Source organism: Chlamydotis macqueenii, chromosome 7 (assembly GCF_036417535.1).
Source record: "Chlamydotis macqueenii isolate bChlMac1 chromosome 7, bChlMac1.mat, whole genome shotgun sequence".
NCBI lineage: Eukaryota > Metazoa > Chordata > Aves > Otidiformes > Otididae > Chlamydotis > Chlamydotis macqueenii.
This window is the reverse complement of record NC_141562.1, coordinates 37,468,119-37,486,697: the sequence shown is the minus strand read 5'-3', so window position 1 is coordinate 37,486,697 and position 18,579 is coordinate 37,468,119. Positions and strand designations below refer to the sequence as shown.

The 18,579-nt window shown below is 44.2% G+C and overlaps 2 protein-coding genes across 4 annotated transcripts in view; one reads left to right on the top strand and one right to left on the bottom strand.

Annotated features, from left to right (window-relative positions):
* Positions 1 to 3,936, bottom strand: part of PTPRE (protein tyrosine phosphatase receptor type E) — a 98,520-nt gene extending 94,584 nt beyond the window's left edge. Inside the window, exon 1 of one of the 3 annotated variants that reach the window (XM_086752106.1) lies at positions 3,805 to 3,936. The gene's annotated coding sequence lies outside the window, so the exon portion shown is untranslated. Of the gene's footprint in view, positions 1 to 3,246; positions 3,331 to 3,804 lie in introns of those variants that run through there. The other 2 variants (XM_086752104.1, XM_086752111.1) reach the window with 2 other exon arrangements.
* Positions 3,937 to 9,651: 5,715 nt separating this feature from the next.
* CLRN3 (clarin 3) lies at positions 9,652 to 18,314 on the top strand. The gene is made up of 3 exons (XM_010130693.2): positions 9,652 to 9,880; positions 15,526 to 15,705; positions 18,040 to 18,314. Exons 1-3 carry the CDS (start codon positions 9,652 to 9,654, stop codon positions 18,312 to 18,314), a joined length of 684 nt encoding a protein of 227 aa, XP_010128995.1.
* The last annotated feature ends 265 nt before the right edge of the window (positions 18,315 to 18,579 follow it).

Below are 18,579 nucleotides of genomic sequence, written 5' to 3'. Positions count from 1 at the left end.
CCTTTATGCCTTTCAGTAAACCCAAACGTACAACCGCATACTCCGCAGTCTCTTCACCTTGCCACCTACTGCTAGCTACGTTTTACATAAAAATTAAAAAGCCAGCATCATCCCCCTAAAAGAAGAGGTTTGGCTGCAGGGTTTGTCCCACAGTGCAGGTCACTGCTGCCTTCCCCATCCTCCGGGCAGGAACGAGACCCCAGTTTGCCCCATCTCTACTCCATGCTCCGCCAGCCCCTTCTTACTGAGCCCCTCGACACTAATGGAATAGCACTTTCTAGCGAAAACATCTGTTTTCTTGCCAGCTGCTTTTGCTGAGAAATTTTCAGGGTACTTGCAGATACAGAGTCATTCGCTTTAAAATTTCAGTGGAAAAGCATGATTTTTCCACTAAAGCATCTTCATTCATTGCTGATGGCCTTCAAGTGCTGTGGTACAACCTTCAGACACGGGATCTCCACCTGGCGCTAAGCCCTGGCACTCATCTATGCTGAAGAGTATTTTGGAAATAGGGACTGAAATACAGAATCACATTCACAAAATGACAGTACTTACAAAATGACAATATCATCCAAAGGAGGTACAAACATAACTCTCCAGATCACTCTATACTTGAAGAATTTCTCCTGCAGAACCTCCCGCTCCTTCAAGGAGCGGCGTGGACTGCGCTCACATCAGTAAGGCGAACATCCAGTGTTCTTTTTTATCTTTCTGTCCGCCATCCTACGCAGCATCCAACGCTTGCCTTGGCTCCTGTTTGTTCTCCACGACAGTACGACTGACCTGCTCTGAAATGGTGGTTAACACATTTACCGGACACCACCAAACACGAAGAAGCGTACAAGCACTTCACTGATAACGTGTGTCACCAGTACGGGCACAGCGCGAGGCACGTGTCTCAAACAAACTCATTTAACGAGGGCAACTTTCGCTATAATGAAGCACACACCATCCTGTGAGGAAGATGCCAAGATAATACAAACTTCAGTGTCCCCATCAGCCACTGCTGTCACCTTCCAGTTGGGAACACGCACGAGCCCGCTTAACCCGCGCAACGCAAGGACCGCAGCTCGGCCTGTCCCCTGCGTCAGCATCACGAGAGCCCGCGTGCAGGAGGAGCGTCTTACACGGACCTCAAACCGGCCGAGTCCCCGAACCATCACCTTCCAGTTTTCAGTAGTTTCAGCCCACATTGTTCATTTCTGACATCACCCAGGCTGAATAATCCGGGAGCTGGGAATGCAACGGGGGGGAGCGGGGGAAGAAAAATAAGATCAAGAAAAACAGGGATGCAAGACAGCTGTTCTGGCAGAGATCAGCCGTTAACTGGATGAAAAAAACCTGACTGAGCTAGATAACAGAGAGACAAACACTTGAAGTGGAAAAGAGGAAAGAAAGCAAGACAGAAAAGCAAGCTAGGACCCAAATGTGCTAAAATTATCATCTCTGCACCTGCACTTCACTGGCTGGGGATAAATTCCTGTAGTACTAACAGCAGCGTGGCACTGAGGTGAGGTGTATGGCGATGTCTGGTTTTGTTAAAGGCATCGGGGGCACCGGAAGCTTTTAAACTAGGAATTCAGATTTTATCTTTTACTCGAAAGAATATATTAAATGCCTTTAAGGAATACAGTGTATGTTGGTCAAAGCACAGCCAACAAGGATGGCTGGTGTAACACAGCTCCTATGCAATTCTTCAATTTGTGAGCAAAGTCAGAGCAAATTAAAGGAACCAAACACTACCCCCACACCATTTTGTTCCTTCCATTATTTTCTTTCCCTTCTTCTCCCACATTCCTAAACCAACAGATTCTGCCACTTGAGAAAACAAACGTTTTTTAGCTTAGCTCTCTTCGCTCACCTCTAACGCAGAGCCCCCGTGCATCCACACCAGCATGGTCCCGCTCATCTTGGAGACCTCAGCCAGATGGTCTCTGCTTGTCCCACCTCCATCCTTACTCCCTTTCTCTCTCGGGGCACAAGTGCCACCACCCCCAGCACAAAGCAGAGGCTGGCTGCCCCACCACGAGCCCCCCTGTGCCATCGGGACTGTAATTAGAGATCGTTACCCTCGTTAGGGACTCCACTCCTCAAGGCCCAGCATCCACCTCCAGCAAGAACAAGATGGGACTGGTGCCACCGGAGCACTTGCATCTTCCCACACCGAGACTCAGATGGTTTCATTTGTTACCCAGTGAAGCTAACTGGGAACTTCATGTGCCTCCTGGATGAGGAAAGCACACTATAGCCACAGAAAAAAAACTCTTGTAAATGACATTGAGTTTCCAGCTGAATGTTGTTAATTTTCATCAAAAGTTACTTTGTTGTTTGGTTTTTTTTACAAGCCCCAAAGCACAACATGCACAGAAGCTAAGATTGCCACGCACATAATAAATATTTTTAGATTCCTAGCCTCTTTCCTTCTACTTTCCAAGTTCTCTCATAGATTTTGGAACATCTTTGGCAAAAAAAAAAAAAAAAAGCTCAACAAGCAATATCATTTCTTTTAACTCGGCACCCTCTACCCCGCACAAATCAGACACAGGCAGTGGTTTAGAAGCTGCGCAGCTGCACGCCCAGCAAATCACGTCCCTCTACGGAAACAAGCCACAAGGAGAGCAACCTCACAGAAAAAAATTAGGAGACACCCTTTCCCAATTAAAAAAAAACACTGTTCAGTCTCACAGCAGACACCCATTAACCCACGATTAAAGTGAAAACAAGCATCCAATGATGGGAGATGACAGTTAAAAGTTGTCTTTATATTATCTTCATGAGGTTTGTCATTATTTTTCCCAGTATTTTAAATTAAAGCATAAGCAGAGGAGGAGGGAAAAAACACAATACCTTTCTTTTTGGAAGCAATAAATTTGATTTTTTTTTTTTTTTCCCACAAAAGTCTTATTTGATTTCTCCCTCACAGCCTGTATAAGGAAAACACAAAGTTTTTCAACCAGCTGCAGGATTTCCACCCACCTCCACGCAAGCCGGTGCTTTCCCCGCCAGCGGCCCTGGGCAGCCCGGAGCCCCACCGTGCCCGACGGCTCTGCCGAAGGGAAGGGGCCACCGGAGAGCCGGCCAACGTCATCGGAAACCAATAAATGGCGCAAATGGAGCTGTACGGTTTTTAAGCAACGCTCATCTTGGCCAAGGGAGGGGAAATGAGTTTGTAGGCAGCCCTGTCACCCCCCCCCGGTCATCGGTCCTGGACATCCGAACGCTGCGTACACCCACGGCCCCGCTCACCTCGGACAGAGCTGGATGCAAACGGCACGGATGCGGTGAAATGGAGCGAAATGGCTTCTCAGAGCTGAAGTTCACACGCGGGCCCCATCCCGGGGGTCGGGAAGGGCTCGAGGGCCGACACACGGCGCTCCCCACTCGGGGGGCGCGGAGGCGAGTTCACAGGGATGCCCGCCTCCGTGGGGCCGCGGGGCTCGGCCGTTCCCTCGGCCCCGGGGTACCGGCTGCGCTGTCACCCACAAACCTTGGTGTCACAGCCAGCCCCGGGTCAGGAGCCACCGGGCCACCACCCGACCCGGCCACCTCGCCCCGACGCGGGGTGCCAGCTGGGAAGGCGCCCGTCCCTCCGGCCTCTCCAGCGAGCTAAGCCGGCACGGCGGTAATTCCCGAAAAAGGGACACGCCCCCGGAGAAGGAGAGCGGGCAGCCGGCCCCGGCTCCCCGAGCCTGGCGGGAAGGAGCACGCAAAGCCCGGTCGCTTCCCAACCCGCACCCAGGGACGCCCCGGACGCCGCAGCATCCCCGCAAACCCGCCAGCCCTCAGCCGCGGGGCTCCCCTCACCTCGCCGGCTCGGTCAGGAGGCGGCTCCGCGGGCCCCCTCGGCGCCCCCCGCGCAGGGCCGGCGGGCGCGGCCGGCCCCGGGACGCCCAGGCGGTCTCCGGCCCGAGGCGGCGGGCACAGGCGGCGGCAGCCAGGCAGGAAATTTCCCCGGCGCCGCCGCCGCCTCCCCTCGGCGCCGCCTGCCGGACACCGCCCGCATGGCAGCGGCGGCGGCGGGGGGCCGGGCGGCGGAGGGGACCCCCCCCCTCCGCTCGCTGTACCGAACCCGAGCACCCCCGCACACCGGCGGGGTTGGGCCAGCGCCGGGCAGAGGCCTTGCCGCTGGGAACGGCTCGGTGCGCAGATGGCGTTACTGGGCCTTAACGCCGAGCTTTCACACAGGTCCTCGGCTCCGCGGCCCAGCAGGGTCGTGCACGCTTTCCAGCTGAAATTTCCGAAAAAATTCTGCTGCCCGCCCATGTTGGAAGCATCTCGTTCCTTCCCCGTCCATCCTCCTGAGGATGGGCCAGGCATTCGACGGCGCCGACTTCTCCCTGGGCAGCGGGCGCCAGGTTGGGCGTCCTCGCCTGCCAAGATGGCGACGCGGCTTGGCGGGATCTGGGAGGCCTCTCGGGATCAGACAGCCGCCCGGGATCCTTCCCCTTTCTGCTCACCCTGCCCTTAACGCGCCACTGCTCTGCCAAACCTGGGGCGGAAGGGACAATCTGAGGCCTTTCCCACCCCTTCAAGAAAAACCTCTGCAGCAGCTTGGGCTGCCCAGGGCCGGTGAATGAAGGCGGCGAAACCCAGAATAGAAACATCAGGCTGAAAAATAGGGCAGGGAGGAGGGGATTGCTGAAGGAAAGTCAAGAATCGGGGAGTCGGAAGGCACATCTAGGATACCACCTCTCCCAGAACAAGAAACATCTCCCTGCGGAAGAAATCTCTGCTCCAAGAGGCCCTGGCGTACATGTTACTTCCAAAAACCCACATCCGTGTGCACCGTGTTTATTTTAAGTGTACCAAAGGATGTCAGACAATTACAGATTGTACGAAACAAAATATTAGAACATCTGTGAATATTTGTGTCTTCTGCGGAAAGCTCAATCAGAGCCTAATTACGTCCCTTTGGCGTCGTGTTGACTAGGAAACAGCAATTTAGCGGAACGCTAAAATTTTTTCAGCAGACATGGCAGTGGGAACGGGCACAGCACCAGGAAGGCGTTTGATTTTAATGAACGTGTTTATAGATCCAATGACTGCAAGTCAGCAATTTTCTCCCTAGTAGCCATTTGCAAGAAATTGTGTATTAATTGAAATGACTGCTTGTAAAATAAATGGAATTATTATACATGTCGGATAAAATCACCACATTTTTTATAAGTTCAGAAATTAAAAGTACAATTATACCATGGGTCCAAAATTAGTTAGTCATGAGAAGGAAGTGCGAAGCCAAAGTTGTACAATGAAGAACCGAAGGAAATGCACATTTGAGTTATTCATACATTTTTTGAGGGAAAGAGATTTTTCTGCAGATAAAAGGAATATCTAAATAAATTGTACAATTGTGAAATAAACTTATAAAAGAAACTTCATACAATCTTTCTTGCTCCAGCACACTCTATTCGGGTCCTAAATATAACTATTGACAAAGAGTTGGCCTTGCTAATTTAAATCGACGTTCCTAGCTCTGCTTTCTGGCAGCCGAGTCCAGGACCCCTCTAAGCCTGGCTTTATGCCGCTGATGTGTCTCAGGATACACCAGCGAGCGGGAGCCAACAGGAGGGAGTTAAGCCTGTGATTTTATCTTCAGTAGCTGGCTAGAGGAAAACAACACAGTGTGATGTTCTCTGATACAGTGCTTTATCCAGAAAACTGGATTCCACGGGGTCTGAGAGCTGGGGAGCTGAAGAACGCAGCCTCGTTAACCCCAGTTTCAGTTCTCTCCAGACAAGGACTGAAGAGAATTTACGCTGTTAGGAAAGGGGAGAGGATACAAAACAAAGGTGCTGTGGGATTTGAAGTGATTTAGCTACATTGACGGAGCTTACTCGCTTCATCAGAAAATAAATTTAAAAGCTTGGAAGAGTGAAATACCAGAGCAAAAATAAGATGATAACCAGTAGATGTCTACAGGTTTAGCCCAGTAGAGCTCCCTCAGCGGCTTTTCTTTGTCTCACAGCCCACTGCTCATCTGTCTTTTCTCCTCTTTCCATCACAAATCAAATCCGTTCTCGGAAACGTCAGCTCTTTGGCAGCCGTTTCACCCTTGCTACCAATGTGCCGGCGGAGCCGCAGGACCTCCGGCAGCTTCTGGCAGGACGCAGCACCTCCAGCCCTCCTTTCGCCTTGTGGAAGTAACGTTACTCCGGTAGAAGCGGTGGAAACTTTCCCATGAATAATTCCAGTCACTTTGCTGCTTTCTGTTACAAAAACGATCTCCTCTGCTTCGAGCTCGAGAAAGATACGGTAGGAAACCGGCGATATTTGAACATCAAATATTCCTTTCAAGTATTCCAGCATGATAGCCAACGTGATAGCGCCGAGTAAGATAAAATTGTATTTCCTGCTTTCTGTGCAGTGCTTGTAAACCCAAAAGACAGTATTGTGTAGGCACAGCCTTGAGAGAAAGGATTTCAAGGAGGAGCATCTAAAGTCTTATTAACGCCTAGGATAGCCAGTGTCATCCTACCACTTTCCTTCGCTCAGGCAAAAGCTCTCCAAATATTTACCAGGCTTCTGTATTTACTGAGAGATGGCCGCTATACCCTCGGTAGCAGTGCGGTAGATCTGTCTCTTTGCTGACATAACAAAATATAAATTGTAAATGTACCGAAGGAGTGAGAAAATCAGAGGCAGCACAGCAAATAACGGGTGCAGGCACGTGATTTCTGTAACTGCAAATATATCTCAGCCTAAAAACACAGGGAAAACTCTTTAAAGTATGGATAATTGGGCAAAAGCTTGAGAATATGCAACATCTCAGCGGTAGCTCATTTAATGACTTCAAAGAGCTATTTGTCTAAGATTTTTACATTTGGAATGTAGAATTATGAGTATCTAGGAATATATTTAAGTATTCAAGACTACATATCTTCGTAATTGCTACAGAAATTGCAATAACTGAAAGCCTGCCCTGCCAGCTCTTCTTCCCATCTTCACCTCTGGGGTTTGTTCTAAACATTACAAACCTTGACACAGCTTCAAAGCCACATTTTATTAAATTGAAAATATTGCAAAGGCCAGATTTTCTGCTTCTTACAAGGCCAGAAGGCTTTTTTCCTCCCACCCTTCAATAAACTGTACTTGACTACTCAACTTGCCGTCGTTCAGTCATGAATGACAGCAGCTTTTTAACACCTAAACACATTATTTTAAAGTTTTGCAAGTCATCTTTTGAGGTATGATAAAAAGAAAAAAAAAAAAAAAAGAGAGACACCCTCGGACATCTCAGAGCAAGAGAAGAACAAAATCAGAAGATGGAATAGTACAAATCCACAGCACAGGGTACGGTCACACAAAAATGGTTGTGATCGCGTCCCTCGCACTTTTCCAAATAGTTGTTGCAATAATTTTGCAGTTCAGTTGACCTTCAAATTTTTCATCTCCAGCTAGAATAAAATTAATGACGCTTTATTCGATTTCCCAGTCCAAAAGGGAGAAACAAATCCCTGCTTCCATCACCGCTCAGAACGCTGGCTGCAAAGCGACCAGAGGGAAGAAAAAAAAAAAAATCTTGTTCTTAGTATTCTGTAGTACTTTTATATTAATTTGTTTCAATTACAGTTTAATAACATTGGTAATGCATGGCCTGATCCTGCAGTGCTGTGCCTACCTTTGCCTTGCGTGGGGTTTATCAGCTCCTTTTGGGGCCGAGTGCAGCTCAAGGATCTTGCCGTCTCAGATGCTGAGCTCCTCTGCATGGAAAATGGAAAACAAAAAGGATGTGAAAGTGTTGTGTGCTACACAAGAGTGTTCCACAAAGGCGGTGTCCAAGCAAAATCAAAAATATCAGTGTAAGTGTAAGCCAACTTCTACATGAACAGAAGAGAAATGTTCACATATTCCACCTTTAAAAATAAAGGGCTACGTGTAATTTTATATAGCAAAGGATTCCAAATGTCTCTACTGTCCATCTGATTCACAGTTAATTACTCTAATTTTTCTTTCTGACCGTTGTGCAGGGCTGAGCCTGTATTCGTGGGGGCACAGCTGGTAAGACGCTGATTGGGAAACATTTTCTCTAAGTTGGAGGAAACCAGTCTCTTTTCTCCCAAGTGATGAGGTGTGTCGTGTCAAACTACGATTTTGGTCACAAGTTATATGATACCTTTACAGGTAGCTGCAAGAAAAGAAGACACAAGGAATTACATCATTGGTAGAGAATAGTTTAACTTCGAGGCGACAAGGAAGAAAAAGGCAAATTGTGATCTCATTTACAGAGTAATTCTCCTGGCCTCAGGAGAGTTTCGATTATTCAGCCACAAAAATTTCGGCTGAGTCACTGAAAACTAAATATAATACAGTAAGGTTGCTCAGAAAGGAACTGCAGGCTATCCCCAACAGCTCTTAGTCACCGTTATTTCGGTTTTTTTAAAGGTGTAGATGCTCAGTTCAGTTAAATTTGGTTCTCTCGAGTCTGCCAAAGAAGGACCACTGAGCAGCAGCTGAAAATCAAAAGTCTGATGAAGTTTACCCCTATTGCTATGGTTAAAATTTAACTGCAGTACTGGACTTATTTATTTAGAACAGCTGAAAAGCTTTCTAAGGGTTAACTAAAAAAACTCTGGATGATCCAGAAGCGTGGGTTCAGTATGATATGGAATAATGACATTATAATTAATAGAAATAAAAGCTAATGGAACGCCTGGTACTTTATCCCGACACTAGGTTATTAATTTAGGTTTCAGATTTCACACAAACAAAACAGGGACCTTGGTGCCTAGTTTACCCCAAATTGTAGCATTTTGTCTTCAATGTTATTACTAAGCAATGTACATTCTGCTTGATATCGTGTTGTTACTGTCTTTTGTCTTTTTTTAGGTCAGTTTGGGCAGAAGAAAATAATATATTCGCTTGTTTTATAGTCCAGAACAGATTTTTTCTCAATATTGCTCCCTTTATGTGTACACTACCTCATTGAAATGAATCCCTATTCAAGGTATTTCTTTCCTCCCTGTCAAAAAAAAAAAAAAAGTAAAAAAAAGAAGGAGGTATTGTGTGAAAATATAGGGAATTTAATTAAGAATTATAGCTCTTCCTTAAAAAATAATCTATTGACAGTAGATAGAACCTCCGTACCTCCCCAAAAAGCCAAGAGCAACCCAGTGTTTTCACAGAGTGTAAAGAATTCAGAAGAGTTCACAAGAGAGACACTTGGGTGGCTGTTAAGCAAGCTGGGAATTTGAACAGAAAAGGAACATTTTGGTACTTTTTACCATAACACATTAGATACAGATTAAGCAAAAATTATTTCCAGCCTGGTTATCAGCCAGAAAATTTTGTCAGGGAGTAAAAACTCTCCCTGGCAGCGGTACGGCGAGCTGGGAACCCGCAGACGTCGGGCTCTAGGAGATTTCTCCAGAGCCGTGATCTGAAAAGCTACAGTTGCAAGGCAATCGTAAATCATCTGCCGACAACTCCTCCCGGCCTTTGCCAGGGTGGTTTTGTCGTGACTATGGCAACTCCAGACCAAAGTTCAATTATTTCACACTTTTATTACCACTGCTGCTTAAAGTTTACCAGGGTGACATTCTGCTAGCACAGAGAGCAGATCCCAGATAGCGAGAAGGAGGAAATCACCTCATGCTAAGCAGGACTAAAGAGAAGAAAACACCCTGAACCGGTGGAAAACATCCATTCGACAAAATGCCGTCCAGAAAAAAAACAGCCATGTTTGCATCCGCCTTTTTTACCTGCATTTGCTCTTTCGTGTTGATTTGCGTTGTTCTGGCCACCCAGCACTGGATGAGTAGTGAGGTTCGCTTTTCCGGCACAAATTCCAGCGTCATCGTCAGCCTCCGCTACGGACTCTTTAGCGGTACCTGTGAACAGTTTGTCGCCGCGGGGCTTCAAGTTTCAGAACAGGCTTTCCAAGGTGAGTGGTGTTACGCCTGGAAGTGGATGGCGTCTTCTTGCTCATGCAGGTGATGGATGTAGGAACCGCGGCTCATTCTTTTATTCATCTGAGCATAATATCCTAAGTGAGAACAAGAATATCTATAAACTAATGTGGGGATTTAAGCGATGTAAAATAAGACCTCAGAAAAGCACAGAAATGCTGCAGCATTCTTATCAATAGCAACTACTTCTCATTACCTATGATCTTAGTCAACGCCTTGGAACAGGGGAAAAATGCAAAATAGGAACTCTGTGTAAAACTGATTTTAATTTTCAGAAGTTTTCAGTGAGGAACAGAAAGGCAACCTTCAATTACCATTTTATTAAAGGATTACAAACCTAATTCACCTTCCAGGATTTTTTTTTTTAATTTTGTTATGTTTAATTAATTATTTGATTTAAAACATTTCACCACGTATCTAATTAACATCATTTTTATAGAAGGAGGTTTTATGAGGCTATTGAAGGGAAAAGCACAAAACACATAAACCAGGAGTTCAGATAGATACAGTCTTTATAAGTGTGCTGGACCTACATATTTATGACAATTTCCCTTTTATTTCTTCCTTTAAGAGCACATAATTCCATTTTTAACTGGTATTATCAAACTTAACCATTTGGTTAGTGTTTTCAAAGCTTAGGCTTCCATGTGTCTTTTTTTCTTGTGTTAGACCATGGAGTATGGATTACAGCATGGCTTGCCATATTTTCTAAGGCCCTTCTTCCCTCACCCAATCTGTGGTTTTCAGGTGACTCCTCATCATCATGACTTTCCAAAAAAACTCTGAGATGAGCTTAGGAAGGAGGTTATTAGAATAACATTTCAGCAAACAGCCAGTAGATTCAAATTAAACTCTTACATTGTATGCAACAGGTCTTACTCTTTGTGCATCTGCAGGTCTTGGTATTTATCCTTAATGGTAGAATTAATGTAGAAGAAAAAAAAATATTAACTATTAAAGGAGGACAGAAGAACTGAGAGATAAGGACGAGGAATGCTACATAGAAATAAAACAAGGTTTAAAAATAAGGGGAAGACCAGAAGAGGCTTTACGTAGAGCAACCTTGGAGAAAGTTAAGACAAGCATGAGAAATCTTAGTATGGGAAGCAAAACATGAGAAAAAGAAAACAGGGAGCAAGAAATTACGCATACTGAGTATGAAGCACAGACTCAATACCGATTTCACAAAGTTCAGCAAAGATTCACTTAACTTTATCCATAAGTAGGTCTACTGACACGAAGAAAACCGTTCACAGACCCCAAAGGTAGAAAGCTGTTGCAAGAATCAAGGATTTGCACCAATTTTATGTATCTTGCTGTCTCAGTGAGTTCAAAGCAATAATGCTGATATCCACGTGTGAAAGTGAAAAAAGCCAGTCAAAAGAAACACAGTGAAAATTTGGAAGAGTAGGTCAAACAATTCTGAAACGTAAAATGTATTTTAAGAATTTTTCTTTTCTGGTAAGCTGGTGTAAGATGTCCCATCACAAAAAAGCCACCACTGTAGAGGACAGCAGACCTAAGCCTCCAGATGGTTCCCATCTCCTACCTCTTTCCCACCTTAATTTAGCACAGAAATTGTATCGGTACCAACAGGCACCCAAATTACCGCAGAGGCAAAGCTGTATCACGCAAGCCAGTTCACATTTTAATATTGCAATGAGAAACCTGAACGCGGCAGCGCTCCTAACAAAGCATATAGCATATATTAAAATAATGACATAACAAAAAGAAAAAAGTCACAAGTCTTTCCAGCCAGCTTCTTTACAGTCACATCAGAATAATCAAAGTAATTTTTAGAAGAGTAAACATGCATTTATAAAAATAGCGTACATATGGTTATATCTCCCCATGCCAGTTGGCTCGAGCCCCAAACCTTGCGCCGTGCGGGCAGACGCGTGCTGATTTTAACAGGGCTCCATGTGAAACCAGGAGTCCACCCGTGGAGAGCTGATCGCAGGGCAAGGATGCGGTCTCGCCTTCGTCTGCACAGTTACTAACCCAACCCAGTCCCAGGGCCTGGGCGCTACCGAGATACAGATTTTAATTGCTTCAGTAAAGGACTTCAGTTCTTTGCATGGTCTACATGCGTTTTGGTGTTGGTGGTGGTTTCGCCCTACAAGATCTAGGGTTTTGCGCTCATCAATTACAAATTGTCATCTCAATTCTCACATATCGGCCATTTAGGGATGAACAAAATGAGTTGCTAGTTGCCTTCAACAGCTGCTGAAAGAAAGTCGCACTTTATGAATAGTCTAAGTACGGATTTGCCACATCCCCCACCAGTTCAGTTAGGCATATACCCAAGATTAAATGAACTGATTTTAAATTAATTCTTCAGCTTTATACTAGGCATGATTGTCACATTTTATATGAAGTATGGTTCCATACATTCTTGAAATAGAAGAAATACTTCACAGAATTGCATCCATACTATTTTTAAATTCAAATAATCGAGTTCTCCTAAGACAGCAGAGGTCTTTTGTTTGATGATGTCCTTAAGTATGGAGAAATGAAGTGCTGTGCTTTCTCTAACATTTCAGAAAGCAGTAACAAGAGTTATAAGGATCCTTTTAAATCACAGCACGCAAGTATGGCCTGGGTGGGGGTCTCTGCTGTGTTTCTCAAATAGCATTTTCAAATTTGGGGGTGAAAAACGAATGGGAATGATGAAAAAGTAAATCAAAGATGATAGCTTGGGGATACAGAGTACCTGTTTGCAGTAATCCAGGTTGGCTTTTATTAATGGCCATACAAAAGCAGATGATCAACAGCCTTTACAAAGACCACAACTTCTTATTTTGGAGACCACAACATTAAAATAAATTTCTGAGCATAAAGATGATAGACAAGCAAAGGAATATGGTTTCTGTACGTGCGCAGTGCATGAACTGCCTGGTCAGGGTAGCCTCTAACAGACGGCCCTGAACGACATCAGTAGAGCGATAAATCGATACGGCTCCTTCGGAGGCTCTAGGGAAGAGCAGAATAAAAGTTATTAGATAACTTGAGTCCTTGGAGTCTTCGTTACCTGTTTTAATGATTTGGCTTAGAAAGGAACCACCTGTGAATATAAGATCTGTAACAGAGCCTGTGTCCAGCTTTGCCGGTTTCCAAGTCAAACACGAAAAGGGTGAGCAAGGTGCAGGAAGAGGCACACCCAGAGAGCCCTGTAAAGTCAGGCTTTATCTGACTACTGACAACCCACAAGGCCAACAGCACATGAGGAAGTGTGAAATTTGTACAGCAGAGAGGAATCGATTAACCTTCCGACTTTAAAAATACATAACAAATGCTTGAACGTTGCTGGAACTTTATTAATGCTGTCATCAGTTTCCAGGTGTTCCATGGGATCTCCTGAAAAGTGGAAAGCTAGGTTGAACTCTACTTTGTTGGGTTTTTTTTTTTGTTTTGTTTGGGTTTTGGTTTTGTTTTGCTTTTTTTTTTTAAATGAAAAATTCATTGTGTGTTGTAAGCACAACCTCCTAAAAGCTGCCAGCTAAGCAGTGCTTAGGAAAGATCTCCAGGCTGTCAGCCAGACATCATTCACACTCAGGTCAGGAAAAGTTTGGGAAATTCTATCCAACTGTACAATAGGTAAAGATGGAAAAAAAAAAAAAAATGATACAGGAGATTAAAGAGAGAGCTGATGGAGACAAAACCCTCTGCTTTCATCCTGGAATTCGGTTATTTTACACTGATGCAGAGGTTTTCCAGCTCTAGGTTACTATCAATCCCATTCAGGTAGATCAGCTACTGTAGATTCCTTCAGACTGCTTTGTTGGGGGGGGGGAAGTTTACTGTCACAAAATCATCATTTCATTTGAAACTTTTAGTCTTGTACTGTTGCAGATGTGCTTACAACAGGCAGAGTCTGGCAAAATTCCGTCCCCCGAACTGCAGATCACTGTCAGAGACAAACACGATCAATTAGGGGGTGCAATAGATGTAGCCAGTCGATTCTGGAGATGTTCCGAGTGACAAAATTAAGGAAGGCTGCCAGAGGGAAATGACACAAGCCTGACTGGTGTGGCTCCAGACTTATTCCTCGAACCAGGCAGTGCCCAAGCAGCGAGGCTGCTTCAGCGCGACTGCTCTGTGCTCGCTTCCATTTAATTGAGTGATTTCTCCTGAACATCTCTCTCTCCTATTCTTCTAGGAGAATTGCTTAAATTTGCATCTGATTTCCATAACACATCCTTACCTGCCATTTCCTCAAACAGAAATTAACTTCTACCAGGAATAATGTATAAAATGAGAGAGGAGCTCTCCTTTTTCGTTTACTTCCAATAGCTCTTCTATTTGTTATGAGTGTTTATTTTCTTTTTACGGGGTTTTTACTGTTTTTGTTGATAGTTTTCCTGCTATGATTTCTCCAATTTACGCACTGAATACTCTGCCATAATGGCTTTGTATTAAAAGCAGCATAGGAAGGAAGTTTTCCTGCAGATGACTCTACCACGACACCCATTTGAATAGAGCTTGAAACCGTTGTCGTATTTATTACGGGGTAAGGCAGCCACAGGCACGTTGTAGTCGCTGTTTCAATCTTTAAATTGAAAGATAGAAAATAAAATATTTCCACGCAGCTATACTGCAATTACACTTTGAGTATATTGCATTCACTTTCGTGTCTCTTGTTATCAGCAACATATCCAATAACTGGAAGGATTTAGGCAAAAACAAGAAAATCACTTCCAGTCCTGGAGGGGTTGACTGTATGTGCCAAGTGCACGTGGGCAGCCATGGACCTAGCTACAGAAACTACACCAGGCAACAACCTACATGTCCTACTGTCTCCACCATTATTTTCTTCTGCAGGACATGGGAAGAGACAGATCTAGTCAGGGTATGAACACCAGCTCAATGGCCGACCATGCCGTGTCTGTCCAGGAATGACCATACTCAGTTATGTTTGTCTTACAAATGCACCTCACCCTTCCAGGCTAATGGCTTCACAGGACTTTTAGAAGCTGTTCCCCTTGTCAGATTTATTCCATATGAGGGAGACTGCTGCTAAATTAAGAGGAAATAATCTACAATTGCAGCCAAGTTTTAAGTCAGGCATCTGTGGAAGTTGCCAGACATCTCAGGAACAATGGGCAGAGGAACATCTAGTTTTCTGGTCTGATTTAGGCATAAAGTTTCTGTCTGGCCTTGTCAAGAGGAAATATTTACAGAAACATTAAGGAAAATAAGTTTATTACTACCCAACTCAATACCCAAGAAGTTTGTGTGCCTGCAGGATTAGCAGATGTACACTTATAGAATCACAGAATGATTTGGGTGGGAAGGGACCTTCAAAGCCCATCCAGTCCAACCACCCTGCAAGAAGCAGGGACATCTCCAACCAGATCAGGTTGCTCAGAGCCCTGCCCAACCTGGCCTGGAATGTTTCCAGACTAATATTTCAGACTAATGTACCTTCATCCCATTTTGGATTTAAGTTCATGTGCTGTGTCCAAAACTACTGTTCCTTCTAATCCTGAACCTCACAGATCAGCCAAATCTCTGCTTATTAGCTTTCAATTACAACCATGTCAGTAAGCGATAAGGTCGTCCAAGCCCACCAGACCATGCTAGGAAAGTTGATTATCAACACTGAGCCGCTGTATTTCAGTTGCAGATAACCTGAGTGGCACCAGGGCGAAAAGCATGATCACTGCAATTATTGTGATCCTGGTTCTCGGTTTACTGAGTTCCCTGCTGAGTTCTGGATTTACCTGCACTAATGTTGTCAGCAATCCCTACCAGACATTTTTGGGACCCATCGGAGTTTATACCTGGAATTCCTTGTGCGGTGAGTAACACATGCCATGATGACCACGTTCTGCCCACTGTGCGGATGAATACTATATTCTCTCAATTCCAAGATTAAGAAATATATATCTGTAAAATTAAACACTTGGAAAAGTATTCTGTTCAGTTGGGTTTGGTTTTCAACCATGTCTGTTGAGGTACTTGAAAACTATATTTTAAGTACCAGTAAAATAGTGTTAGTTACTTGAAGTGACACCATCGATCAGTAGGAATCTGGATTCACTGGAAGCACAAATGGAAATTACAAAGCCCCGACAGGTGTAGCATTGTTTCGTGCATGATGCACATTGAGAAGAGCAGAATAAGCTGACAAATACAGAATGAAACCATAACGGAAAAGTCTACACTGGATGTGACTGCAGTTTGATAACCGCTTTAGGACCTTATGTCACTATTGTATGGTGTTTGTAGCGTATTTGTTGCTGGGTTACCTACCTACCAAATTAGGCCTCTAAGGTCTAATCTGTGGGATGGATCCTGTCTTCATTTCTGAAAAACGTAATAAATCAAATACATCCACAACAGCTTTAGCACGGCAGGGTGGCAGTTAGGAGGAGTGAGTCACGGCAAAATTTATTTCCTTCTCTAGAAAGCACTTTCACAGATCAAGATAAGTTTTAACATTCACGAAGCAGGAAAAAAAAAAAAAAAAGGTACAAATGCTGAGTTGTTAGAAACATGAACTCGGTCAAACAGCTCCCTGGAGGTGTAACCCCTCGTTCAGCTGGTGGGCTTGAGCCTGGCTGCCTCTAACGCACTTTCCTACCCTCTTCATCTTGCTATGGTAATGACTTCAGCCCTCACACTCGATTTGTCTCAAGAGGGTTATACGTTCCTCTAATACTAGGTTTGCACTCAGAAAATTTTCTTTAAAGACACCTCATTACAGAGTACTTCAGCGTGGGTGTTGTGTCCTTCAAAAGCTCTTCAGGTCCAAAGCCGCTCCGCTCGTGGAGCGGGAGCTTGCTCTCCCTTGAGCCGCATCCCCAGCAGCATTGTCCTGTCCTGGGGCCACACTCCGCAAGCTGCCCTTGCCAAAATCAGCCCTTGATGGAAAGGGAATCGTGTAGATAAATGGAATCTTAATCATAGAAAGTACATGTGGGGGTGTGAAACCCCCCTGTTTTTCTCCAGCCATGGCTAACACAGCATATAAGGATAGATGCTGAAACAGCTGTGGATGCCTTGAAACACAATAATAGTAGTAGTAGTAGTAATAATAATAATAATAATAATAATAATAAAAGGGAGCAGAAGCCTAGATTAGATAATTATTCAACTTTTGAGACAACCAGGTCATTGTCTTATCACATAGAAAGTTCATGTCCCAAGCCCAGCACCCGTTTTGCAGCCTGAATCTGCAAGCTGTGACCTGAAACGAAAGGACCGCGGGCTTGCCAAAGTAAATATTAGTGAGCAAGTAAACCCCCGTGTCGGCTGAGGGTTGTGGTTACTTTTTACAGCCCTGTAAGTGCTATGACCTGGAAGTCTATTTTGCCGTGGGCACATTTTGATGGAAAAAACCCATGCATCGTTTGATGTGCGAGTATGTCTTGAAGGTTCCTCGTTCTCCTAGCAGATGACCTGGAAGTCCAGTGTCCTCCTGCAAAAAAAACCTGAACCTGTTTCAAAGGGACTGTCTGTAGGATGGTGTACGTAGAGGGGAGGAATAGAAATATTTTCACCAGTGTTGAGAGATTATACATCTGTTAGCACCATGAAAGCAGAGGTGGAAAAGCATTGTTTAGCTAAGTGTCAAAGTAACTGAACTCCGTTTACATTCAGAAGGCTGTAGGAAACAGATACAGATCTAATAAGACATCTCATTTTGGCTCATGACAGAGTCGTTGAATAATTCAGGCTGGAAAGAACGTGATGTCTCGAAGTCTAAGCTCTTGAGCACAGCTGGGCCAACCCTGAAGGCAGAACAGATTGCTCAGGGTTCGATCCAGTTGTGATACTGCACGTCCCATGAATTTGGGCTCATATCAAATAGGTACTCTGCAAATCAAAGGCTGAATATATTATACTCATCAGCATTAAATTCAATGAAAAAAATTACATTAAATGGCCTTATCTAAGAATAGTCAGTGAGAATCCATTAATTTTAGCAGAAAATATAGTTACCCATGTCAAAACACCTGACAGATAGTATTAGGTGGGACAAAAATTCTTTAAATGCTCTCATATTTTACTAATAGGAGAGATTATTTTTTGTCCTAGTCCAGGTATTCTAACCAAGGAGACTATTTACAAGTAGCTACATAGATAATACTGCAGTTCCACCTCTAACATCTGTGTTTATATTTTCTAGGCATCTTCATACTTATAGCCATGATACTTTTTCCTGTGAGCATAGAAGAAAGTGACCTGTCTATAGAACTGGCCCACGGATGCTTTTCGTTTCTGCAGACGCATACCAAATCCGCACACACCTACGGATACTCGTATTGGATCATGCTGCTCATCATTTTTCTGAACATTGCTTCTATCATCATCATATATTTCTACGACCATGCGAGATATTCTAAGAAGAAAGAACAGGAAAGACCGATTGAAAATGCACCAAAAGACGTCATTCTGTTTTAAGGATGCCGCTGAAAATACGGTGTAAAGGAAAATGACTTATTTAACGTGGACAATCATTTCCATTCAAATTGAAGCTGTGTACACAGTTCAATTAACAAAATAGCTTATTATGTCTTCAAAGCAATTTGATTTTACCTTCATATTAGATATTAGTGTAATACTTGTAAGTATTCATGAATAAGTGTGCTGCCTAAACACCTCTGAGTACATATGGCCCAAAGTGCATGATGCCACCACCACCCTCTAGGAATGGGCCTTGTGCACC

Excerpts from the sequence above, each read along its gene's own strand:
- CLRN3 (XM_010130693.2), top strand. The coding sequence starts at position 9,652 with ATGCCGTCCAGAAAAAAAACAGCCATGTTTGCATCCGCCTTTTTTACC. Across the intron at positions 9,881-15,525 it reads TTCAGAACAGGCTTTCCAAG|TTGCAGATAACCTGAGTGGC; the intron begins GTGAGTGGTGTT and ends GCTGTATTTCAG. Across the intron at positions 15,706-18,039 it reads TACCTGGAATTCCTTGTGCG|GCATCTTCATACTTATAGCC; the intron begins GTGAGTAACACA and ends TATATTTTCTAG.